The sequence below is a fragment of the Dendrobates tinctorius genome, unplaced genomic scaffold (genome assembly GCF_039654945.1).
Source record: "Dendrobates tinctorius isolate UK_male_01 unplaced genomic scaffold, ASM3965494v1 ptg000074l, whole genome shotgun sequence".
Lineage (NCBI taxonomy): Eukaryota > Metazoa > Chordata > Amphibia > Anura > Dendrobatidae > Dendrobates > Dendrobates tinctorius.
Window position 1 is genome coordinate 5,410,997 of NW_027361742.1, and position 12,412 is coordinate 5,423,408.

General features: G+C 40.6%; 1 protein-coding gene across 2 annotated transcripts in view; it reads left to right on the forward strand.

Annotated features, from left to right (window-relative positions):
* Window positions 1-12,412, forward strand: part of KCNT2 (potassium sodium-activated channel subfamily T member 2) — a 1,782,840-nt gene that overhangs the window by 683,037 nt on the left and 1,087,391 nt on the right. For both annotated transcript variants that reach the window (XM_073582885.1, XM_073582886.1), the window contains exon 3: window positions 4,073-4,175. In XM_073582885.1, coding sequence (XP_073438986.1) covers window positions 4,073-4,175 — 103 coding nt within the window. The remainder of the gene's footprint in view (window positions 1-4,072; window positions 4,176-12,412) is intronic.

The following is a 12,412-nucleotide window of genomic DNA, read 5'->3' on the forward strand; positions in this document are numbered from 1 at the left end:
AGTTGTTCACGGAAGCGGCTGGCGGTGTCGGATTTGGGGCTTACTTTCGGGGGCAGTGGTGCGCATCCCAGTGGCCCAATGAGTGGATTACGGATGGCTTGGTATGCAACATCACTTTGTTGGAGATCTTTCCGATTCTCATAGCCGTACATCTGTGGGGACGTGAGTTTTGGGATCGGCGCGTGCGTTTTAATAGCGATAACATGGGCGTGGTGTGTGCGATCAATGGTCTTACTGCATCGTCTCCCCCAGTCGTTTGGGTGTTGCAACAGTTGGTCTTACTATGTTTGGATCTGAATGCACATGTGACCGCGACACATGTTTCGGGTGTCAAGAACGATATAGCTGACCCTCTTTCTCGTTCACAGTGGGACCGGTTCCCCTCTTTGGTGCTAGAGGCAGAGATCATGGGCTTAGCTTGCCCAGAGGAGCTGTGGAAAGTGGCTTACCGGCCGCGGAGTAGCTAATTGAGTCGTCTTTAGCCCCAAAAACTTGGGAGGCATACCGGGCAGTATGGCGCAAGTGGGAGGAGCATCTTGCAGCCGATGCAGAAGTCGGGCCTGGGGTGGATCAGGAGGGAATTTTGTTGTCTTGGTTGGGGCGCGGGGCCTCTGAGGGTTGGTCAGGTGCAAAAGTCATACATATTTTGGCAGGGTTGTCTTTTGATTTCCGTTTGCGCGGCTGTCGCATTTGAAAGGCGGGGGTGATTTGAGGCGTCCGATAACTTTTAATGTATTGGAACAGTTGGGCAGCATTTTGGAGTCAGTGTGTTCTTCACGCTACAAGGTTTTGTTATTTCGCTTAGCCTTTTCGTTGGCATTCTTTGGTGCATTGAGGGTAGGGGAGCTAGTGTCGGGTAACAAAGAGTTAATTGGGGGGTATATTGGCCAGGGACGTTGTGGTTACTGCACGGGGCATTGAGTTTTGGCTGCGGCTGTCTAAGACGGATAAGGCAGGAAAAGGTCGCCGAGTGGTGTTAGGCAGTGTGCCCGGGTTTTTGATGTGTCCCGTTCAGTGTTTGCGGAGTTTTTGGGAACTTAGTCCTAGTTTGAGCGGTTCCCTTTTGTGTCACATTGATGGCTCTAGTTTGTCCAGATACTAATTTGGCGCTGTTTTTAAGAAGTCCATTCCATTTTTGGGTGTGGATGAATCCAATTTTGCTTTTCATTCATTCAGGATAGGGGCGGCGTCGGAAGCGGCAGTTCGGGGTTGGGATGCGGCTTCGATACGGTGCATTGGCGGTTGGGCATCCAATCGCTACCGAAGTTATGTTAGGTCAGTGGGTGGTGATGGGTGATGCAGGGGGTTGCATTCACGTTTAATTTAGGTTGGATTTGATGTTTGCATTGCCTTTTTTATTTTAGGTGTCGAGCCGTTGCTGGTGTGGATTTTTGGTCATTCCTTCGTTTACTGGGGAGCATTGCGAGCCGATGTCAGGAACAAAGGCAGACAGCTCGATTTTTCCAGGAACACGGCCTTGTTGCGTGGTGTGGTTTTAAGGGGATGGAGTGGAGACGGGTCTTGCAGGAAATACAGGAGTGCGTTCTGTTGGACCGCGCTCCGGACATCCTGGTGTTACATGTCGGGGGTAACGACTTGGCGGTTCGACCATTTCGGGAATTGATAAGGGACATCAAGCAGGATTGTTTGCGCCTGTGGTTGCTATACCGAGGGGTCACTATTGATTGGTCCGACATCGTCCCTCGTAGGCAATGGTGTTCCATGAGGTCTCTAACAAAGGTCAACAAGGCCAGGATAAAAGTAAACAGGGCTGTGTCTTCTTTCTTTTGTCATCAGGAATGGGGAGTGGCTGTGCGACACTTTGATTTGGAAAAGGGCGAGGGTGATTTTTGGCTGGCCGATGGGGTTCATCTGAATTTGGTTGGTTTCGATATTTGGGCTCTCGGTCTCCAGGAGGGTATTGAGCGGAACATAGCATGGCGTGTTCGGGGGGTCTCGGGCCGTTGAGGTGTTCAAGGGCCCTTGTTGTGGCGGTTTTGAGAGGGGGGGGAGTCCTTGAAATCGATTGAAAATTGGTTTTGGAGACTCAGTATCTAGGGTCTCCTTCGTTGAAAGGTATGTTGGGGGTGATCTGGTGAAAGGTGGATGGGGAGTTTTCGACAGAAGTGGGCGGATCCCCAGGTAGCTTAGTGGACATTATATATCGGTGTTGGTGCTCCCGAGCCAGTGGGGTAACGGCTTGGAGCAATCATGATGGGTTTTGTCCACAGCATTTTGGGTTTCTTCACCAAGATCTTGGGGCTTCAAGGACTCCTTCTCAGTGTTCAAGTTATTGTATATTTGTGATTTATGATTCAATGTTTGTTGTTTGGTGTTTAATAAAGGCTGCTGTGGCCATAACATTCCAAAAGAAATCCCTAGTCTCCGTGTTTTTGGTGAGTGGGTAATGAAGGTGACACAGGGGGAGGCTAGGCTCCCTTTGTTTTGGTATGTTATGATGGTTACTTTTATTTTGGGTCATGGTGGTTTCGAGAGGGGGGGGGGAGTCCTTGAAGTCGGTTGAAAATTGGTTTTGGAGACTCAGTGTCTAGGGTTTCCTTCGTTCAAAGGTATGTTGGGGGTGATCTGGTGAAAAGTGGATGGGGAGTTTCTGACAGAAGTGGGCAGATCCCCAGGTAGCTTAGTGGACAATATATATCGGTGTTGGTGCTCCCGAGCCAGTGGTGTGACCGCTGGGAGCAATCATGCTGGGTTTTGTACAACTGTTTGTTATTTTGTGTTTAATAAAGGCTGCTGTGGCCATAACATTCCAAAAGAAATCCCTAGTCTCCGTGTTTTTGGTGAGTGGGTAATGAAGGTGACACAAGGGAAGGCTAGGGGATGCTTTGATGCTCGTTCCCCCTCAGGTGACAACTTGACACTACCAACGTCATGTAGAAACAAGAGGTCGATTTTCCTCCTAGGAGTCATAAGTCACTGCAAAAGTCCATGGTGGGGAGAGGAGGGAGCATCTGGTTAGGAGTTCAAGAAGGGAACGAATTATGCAGGGAAAAGAGACTTCCTGCTTCTACATAGAGCAGAGAAAACAGAAGAATTGAATGTGTATAAAGGCAAAATGAGCAATTGTAAGTACACAGTGCTGTGTAATATGATGACTGCAATATATTAAGAGGATTAAAACTTTGATGCATCTTAAAAGTGACATGCAAACCCATGTGCCAAACCACAACTCTTACTTTAGCCAGAGAAGTGAACTGCCAAAAGTCACAATATATCATGTTGCTCAAAATGATTGTCATCTTTTCTAAATGTCCTAATCCAGATTTCTGACATAATCTCTTTGATGAATTGAGGCCGAATTCTATTTTCAACTATTTATCTTAGGGCAATTAACAGAATTAATTACCTATTGCGGATAGATATACCAGTATGCCCAAACTTCAGGATTTTTTACGCTACTGGACATATTGATATAGCTCATGCATGGCACAGACGCAGAATCTTGTGTGACACATTAAGAGCAGATGGCAGCATGGTGGCTCAGTGGTTAGCACTACAGCCTTGCAGTGCTGGGATCCTGGGTTAGAATCCCACCAAGGAGAAGATCTGCAAGGAGTTTGTATGTTCTCCCAGTATTTGTGTAGGTTTACTATGGGATCTCCTGGTTCCTCCCACACTCCAAAGACATACTGATAGGGAATTTAGATTGTGAGACGCAATGGGGACAGCGATGATATTGTATGCAAAGCACTGCGGAAAGTGCTATTTAAAAAAAAAATAGTAATATAAAATAAAAAGGTACTTGATATAACATATAGCTGGCATCCTCATGCATTACACAAGATTGAAGACTTGTTAACTACTTAGATACTGTGGTCCACAGTAATTACAAGTGATACAATCCTGGATGACAATAAGCTTCTATGTCAACCAGACACCTGAAGCATCTGCCTAAGAACGTTTTAGTCTCTAGAATTTTGAGACTAAATGTTGACCTGTATAATTTACAAGGAAATCTTTAGTAAAACCATGCCAACTCTGGTATGGATAAACTTATGTCCAATGCCCAAACTACAGGCTTATGTGATCTCATTTATCTCTTCTCTTTTAGGTCTTCGAATTCGGCTATTCAATTTCTCCCTCAAACTTCTAAGCTGTATGCTGTATATAGTCCGTGTCCTGTTGGATAACTCAAAAAACAATAAAGGAACCTGGTAAGACAACAGCATAATATTATAAAATAGGAGATATCAATATATGTGTTCGCCAGCTCCACATCATCCCCTCTTCCTCTCACTGTTTGGGGTACCTCAGGGCTCAGTCCTTGGCCCCCTTCTCTTCTCTCTTTGCACAACCCCAATTGGACAGACCATCAGCAGATTTGGCTTTCAGTTCCATCTTTATGCTGATGACACACAACTATACATGTCATCCCCTAACCTTACCCCCGCTGTACTACAGAAAGTCAGTGATTGTCTGTCCGCAGTCTCCAACATCATGTCCGCTCGATATCTGAAACTCAACCTTTCCAAAACTGAACTTCTTCTGCTCCCGCCATCTACTAACCTCCCTAAATCTGACATTTCCCTCTCCGTGGGTGGCACCATAACTACACACTGGTAGCAGTCGCGATGTCTTTGTGTTATGTTTGACACCAATCTTTCCTTCACCTCCCATATACAATCTCTTGCCCGTTCTTGCCGCTTACACCTAAAGAACATCTCTATAATCTGCCCTTTTCTAACCATGGAGACAACAAAAACCCTCAATGTCGCACCGATCCACTCCCGCCTGGACTACTGTTAATCTTTATTAATTGGCATCCTCCTCACTCGAATTTCCCCTCTCCAGTCCATAGTTAATGCAGCAAGGGTTGTCTCTGGCTAATCGATACTCGGATGCGTCCACTCTTCATCAGTCGTTACACTGGCTAACCATTCATTATAGAATCCAATTCAAAGTATTTGTTCTCACCCACAAAGCTCTCCACAGTGCGACACCTCCTTATATCTCCTCCCTCATTTCTGTCTATCAGCCTAGTCGATCGCTGCGCTCTGCAAACGACTTTCAACTAACCTCTGCACTAATCCCTACCTCCCACTCCCCACTCCAAGACTTCTCCCGTGTTGCGCTAATCCTCAGGAATGCTCTACCCTAAGAAATTAGGACTAGCCACAACTTGTACAGTTTTATGCGCTCCCTCAAAACACATTTTTTCAGAGCAGCCTATAGTTATTTTTTGTGTAGATGTGTGTGTGTAGCCCATTCACTATCTCCATCCATCCCTCAGTCCCTCAAGATGGCTGGACCATCATTATAAATACATCATTGTAAATACACACCTGTACTCTTTATCTCTGCCACCTCATTGTAGATTGCAAGCTCTCATGAGCAGGGTCATTTTATTTTGCTTAAATTATAGTATTGTTAATGTTGTTATTTATGACTGTTGTGTTTGAAACTGTTAAACTGTAAAGCGCTGCGGAATATGTTGGCGCTATGTAAAGATTATTATTGTTATTATATATACTATGACGCTAACACTGCCCAATAGTTAATAGCGCAAAACAGTGAAAAAATCCGTATTGATGGAGAAATCTCTTTAAAATTTGTATATAAAGTACATATAAAATTGGGACTTAAACATAGTTTAAATAAAAACCTTTATTACTGATAGGTAGTACATAGCACGGTACAAATTAAAAACACACCATCTTAATGAATAAAAATACATAAGTAGATAAAAATCAAAAAAATTAAAAGAAGGCCCAGCAGACATATGTGTCCCAATAGGTACAATCTATTCACAGATGATATATATTTCAACAATTTAGCGGTGAAAAAGCCCATAAATGATATTATATGAAAATATATAGCATTTAATATTACATACAAAAGAGCTGCCTAAATATAATTATGCCAAAAAACTAATCATTAAAAATCACACATGTAATAAAAATTAATAACCATATGTGTCACAAATTAAGGTGCAAGTGCAGATGAATAATGAACAAGAGACAACTTGCTCACAACAATAAAGTGACTAGTTAAAAAGTGCAAATGGCAAACCACTGCTATAAATAGGCAGTAGCTGCTTCACAAATATACAATATCCACTATTGTGATTTAATCATAAGTGCAAAAGATTAACTAATCGCACTATTGTGCCATGATAAAGTGCAAAGAACAGCTCACTGGTATAAATAAACAGGCTGCTAACCAGTAAAGCAATAGCCACTGACAAGAAACCATCCTGAATGTTGATCACCCACCAGGGACCTGAAAGGCTCAATCGCACTATTGTACCATAATAGATTGCCACCAATAATTACCTTATAGTAGCGCCAGAATGCAAATGGTGTGTAACGCGCCCCGACGCGCGTTTCGAATTTCTCCTTCATCGGGGGGTGTTACCTAATTATGAATCGGGTGTTTATATATCCGTGGGGCTAAAAATCATTGGTGGAGTGGGAGCGCTAATGACGCATGCGCGTCGGGAAGCCCAGGGGGCTCTCCGCCCCCACATCATGTGACCACCGATGTCAGGTCACATGATCGGACCCGACGAAATTGGAAACATGTAGACGCAGGAAGTGAGACACATCCCAGGGCACCCAACTGCGCTTGCGTTCAGCTTCCATCCTCACCAGTGTAATAGGAGAAGAAAGGGAGACAATGACAAAGAGTGGACTATACATATATATATATATATATAAATATATATATAGTGTAATCAGAAGAGAGAAAGAGGAAAAAAAAAATGGGGAATAGAAGGGTTAAATAATTAAGATTGATAAATAATGATAAAGAGGAAAAATTAAAAAATTAAATAACAAATAATAAATAATATTTAATAAATAATAATACATAAATAATAAATAAATGAAAAAATAAAAAAATAAAATAATATAATAATCAATAGAAAAATATATATTTATATATATAATAAAATATATAAATAAATACTAAAATAAAAAAATAATAAAGTAATAAATAAAAATTAATAGTAATAATAAATTATAATCATTCTTCTCTTCAATGGCAAACAATAAATGAGTCCATCAAATATAAACCCCATTGGGGAGTGTATTAATGGTAGTCCGCAAAATCCTCTTCATTCTTCACAAAAGTGATACAAGAAGTAAATCAAATTGAGTCCATCAATCTTCAAAAAAAAAGTTTCATATATTCGTATATGATAAATGAAAAGAATCCAAGGACTATACCAGGAATAGTACCCAGGATAAAACGTTGATACGTCCATAAATGGCCATCCACATCATACATAATACTGAAAAAAATAATAAAAAAATATAACACACATAAAAGGATAAAAATCAATAAAAGCGATTCAAATAGGTTCTGGTTTACAAGAATGGAGAAGAGCAAATATTTTCATTGAGGAAATTGTATTCAATGTCCGGATCCACTTTGCCTCCATTTTGGCTAATCTTGTGCTGATATTCCCACCTCTCACATGTGGTTGGATCATGTCGATACCTATCACACGTAAAAGGGATGCATTACACTGGTGGTGAATCTTAAAATGCTGGGGCAGAGTCTTTAATTCGGCAATATCCTCAGTATTTTTAGCAGCCTCAATACCTTAAACGTGTTCGCGTACTCTGACTTTTAACCGACATGTAGCTTAGCCGATGGAAATTAGTCGGCAAGGGCATGTGGCATAATCAATTATGGCCTTTGATGTGCAGGTAATTTGATGTCTAATTTTATAAGTTTTATGATTTCCTGTATCCGTAAAATTCCGTGCTCGGTCAATATTAGGGCACGCCACGCATCTATCACAGGGATTACATCCATGAGGTGCTCTACTATTAGAAAGGAAAGTTACCGGTTCATTCGTATAGTGGCTATATAGTCCCCTATATAGTGTGAGATCACTGGATCTGCTTGCAAGATGAACCACGATTTTTCCAACGGTTGTACCATTAATTGAGTTTGACCATGATATTGTGCTGTAAACCTCACAGTTGAATCTGGAGTCAATGATTTAGTTGAGTAAAGGGTCTCCTCTCTTAGTGTATATTTGGCTCTGTTGTAGGCCCTCTTGATAGAGCACCTACTATAGCATTGTTCAAGGAACCTAGCTTTAAGTTTCATAGCCTCTTTTTCAAAATCCAAATCGCTCGAACATACTTTTCTAAAAAAATCATTACTATCTTTAATATAAGATGGTAAGTCAAATACCAAAGTTTGTAATTCTGAATCAATGTATTTATTTATATTCTCCAAATAGTTATTACAACCAGATATTATAGGCCTCCTTGGTAGAGTTACTTGATTCTTATGTATTTTTGGTAAAAGTACAAAGAAGGAATCGTCGGTTCATCTATTAGAAGGGCAGAAAAAAGTTCCTTGGAAATAACTCCATTGTCCTGAGCTGTTTGTAAAATAGTCCGAAGTTCAAGCCCAAATTTATTTAGGGGGTTAAAGGTCAATTTTTTATAACATTTGTCATCCTTCAAGTGGCGGAAGGCTTCTGCTTCATACATCACTTTTGGCCATATTACTATATTTCCACTTTTATCAGATGGTTTAAATACCTCATCCTGTAGACTTTTTATACGTGCAAGGGCCCCTCTTTCTTCCTTACTGATATTATTATGACATGGATATTTGGGAATTTTATTAAACTCTTCACTCACCGTTTTCACAAAGATGTCCACAGCTGGACATACAGATAAAGGAGGAAATGTCCATGATTTTGGATTAACAGATTTCGGTATCTGATCTTCGGGGGCATTATGCTCTCTAGCTAAGTCTTCTCAGATGGTTAGTGCCTCCTGCTCCATCTCTGTAGGAAAATTTTTTATCTAATATATAAAGCTCAAAGTGTGTATGTATGTGTGTATGTATGTATGTGTGTGTGTATGTGTGTATGTCTGGGATAGGCATCCGCACCGTTGCAGCTACAGCCACAAAATTTAGCACAGTCACATGTCTGGACCCCGAGAGCGTCCTAAGCTATGTTGTGAGGCGAAATTTTAACCCCGAGCGTTCCAATTCACCAAACAGTTTTGCCCCTATCTACAAACTGGGGGGAAAAGTGTGTGCGCGTCAAGCACCCGCCCCTCATTGTGATGTCACAATGCCCCTATTTGCATATTGGGGAAGCAGTGTGTGCGTATCAAGCCCTGCCCCTCATTATGATGTCACAATGGTTGCCATGGCAACGCTGATGTCATCAAAGGTTGCAAGCCCTGCCGCCGCTCATTATGATGTCATAATGGTTGACTATGGAATGGAGGATGTGTGATGAGTATATGGGCACCGGACTATGGGATGGAGGATATGTATGACAGGTATATAGGCACGGGACTATGGGATGGAGGATATGTATATGGGCACGGGACTATGGGATGGCGGATGTGTGATGGGTATATGGGCACTGGACTATAGGATGGAGGATATGTATGATGGGTATATGGGCACGGGACTATGGGATGGCGGATATGTGATGGGTATATGGGCACTGGACTATAGGATGGAGGATATGTATGATGGGTATATGGGCACGGGACTATGGGATGGCGGATGTGTGATGGGTATATGGGCACTGGACTATAGGATGGAGGATATGTATGATGGGTATATGGGCACTGGACTATGGGATGGCGGATGTGTGATGGTATATGGGCACTGGACTATAGGATGGAGGATATGTATGATGGGTATATGGGCACGGGACTATGAGATGAAGGATGTGTGATGGGTATATGGGCATGGGACTATGAGATGAAGGACGTATGATGGGTATATGGGCATGGGACTATGGGATGGAGGATATGTGATGGGTATATGGGAATGGGACTATGGGATGGAGAATGTGTGATGGGTATATGGGCACTCGACTATGGGATGGAGGATATGTATGATGGGTATATGGGCACGGGCCTATGGGATTGTGGATATGTATGATGGGTATATGGGCACTGGACTATGGGATGGAGGATAAATATAATTTTCTACAACTAACCACAGTTAGTTACTATGCCCGGGCAGCGCCGGGCTCTTCAGCTAGTTATATATAAATATATATTTTTTTGATTTTTTTCTATTTATTATTATTTTATTTTATTTCTCTATTTTTTCATTTATTTTTTATTTTTTATTTTACTATTATTTATTGTTAAATATTATTTATTATTTGTTATTTTTTTTATTTTTCCTCTTTATCATTATTATTTATCAATCTTAATTATTTAATCCTTCTATTCCCCATTTTTTTTCCTTTCTCTCTCTTCTGATTAAACTATATATCTAATATATAAAGCTCAAAGTGTGTATGTATGTGTGTGTGTGTATGTGTGTATGTCCGGGATAGGCATCCGCACCGTCGCAGCTACAGCCACAAAATTTGGCACAGTCACACGTCTGGACCCCGAGAGCGTCCTAAGCTATGTTGTGAAGCAAAATTTTAACCCCACGCGCTCCAATTCACAAAACAATTTTGCCCCTATCTACATACTGTGGAAAAAGTGTGTGAGCGTCAAGCCCCGCCCCTCATTATGATGTCATAATGCCCCTATCTACATAATGGGGAAACAGTGTGTGCATATCAAGCCCCGCCCCTCATTATGATGTCACAATGGTTGCCATGGCGACACTGATGTCATCATAGATACCAACAAATTGGTGAGTTCACTCACCCGATAAATATCATAAGGGGATATTCATGATGTAACTTGTTACACCTCCACAAATAAATGAATAGCCCCAAATACACATCCAAATGAATGGAAGTATTAAAATATTTTATTAAATTCTCTTATTAAAAAGACAAAAAGGAAAAAAACAGCAGCAATAAACATATATAATACCATAAACATAAGGCGTTACATGGTGGACATAGGGCAAATACAATTTGATAACATACAATCCTCATAGAACAAGACATAAAGTGCAATATAGTGAACAGATACATCTGATTTAAAGTGCATAATATATAAACAGGATTATATATACCAGTAGTAAAGTGCCCAATGCCTCTCCAGCTCCAACGTACGTTTCGCCCGATGTGGCTTTCCCAAGGAGTGAAGTAACAATGGATATGGGGAAGTTTTTATATGTTACACGGTCCAATGAAAAACAATGGTTCCCACATATTTAATTAATTAGACTAATCATTTATAATATTAGTGATCAGGTCCCAGATACAAAGTGGTACGCCCTGACGGAATGACGCAATCAAGACAAACAAGAAAATATATATATATATTAGCAAGGCACACATTACATCCTATAGAATGCGTTCCACAGTGGAACGCACGCCACCGCCGATATCGCGGGACCCAAAAGACACGTCATATGCTGCAATAACAGGAAACATGAAGCAAGCCGGATCAATGTACCCGAAACCGGAAATTACGTTTCCCCATCAATGCGTCCTGGAATAAGATGTGCATCACAAATATCTCCCCCGAAGGCGGAAGTTGTGGATTACCATAGCAACCCTCCCACGTGATATATACACTAATAGAATAAGTAAGAGACAATGAAATAGCATACTAACACCAATGGGGGACACTTAAAAAGCATAAAAGAGAATGGTAATGGGGAAAAATTATTTTTATACCGATATACGGAAAACCGGATATGACGTATCGCAACTTTTCAATGACAAATAGACAGACTATTATATAACGCCTGAACAAGAACATATATGATGTCCCACAATATAGGTACAAAAAGGACACAATAACCAAAGATAACATATCCAGGTCAATAATAAATGTCAATACCTCAGGCATCTAAAATAATTAATCCATATAAAAATTAGTCTCATATAAATACACAACAACGGTGAATCACCGCTGGCATGTAAATCTGAAACCAAAAACCCAAAAAGACTTATAAAGCAATATATAGTGCAATATAATATATCAAATACATGGGACAAAAAGACATAAGAAAAAGAATACAATAATGTGAATAAATGCATATATATGTATTAGCACAAAAATACCTAATAAAAAACAAAAGTGCAAAGTGTAGTGATCACACGTGCGCTCGTGTGAAATAAAGTGAACACAATAGAGAAACAAAATTTTTATTAATAATTTATTAATATAATAAATAAATGCATGATCAATCAGTGCAAGGTAAAATATGATGAAGATGCATTCCTTTTCAAAAAAAGTCCAAGAACCGGGTGCAAGCTAAAGCAGAAAAAAGAAAAAAAAGAACAAAGACAAAAAATAAAAAATGTTAAAACAATTCATAAAAATGCATTTAAAGATAATTGTTCATTAAGACCCCTAGGCGCAATCGTATCCAACCTAAATATCCATTTGGCTTCAATTTGTGCAAGACGTTTTTTGATATCTCCCCCCCTAGTATTCAATACAATGTGATCAATCCCCCTCACTCTCAACAGAGAATCATTACAATCATGGAACAATTTAAAATGTCTTGGCAATGTCTTTAGTGA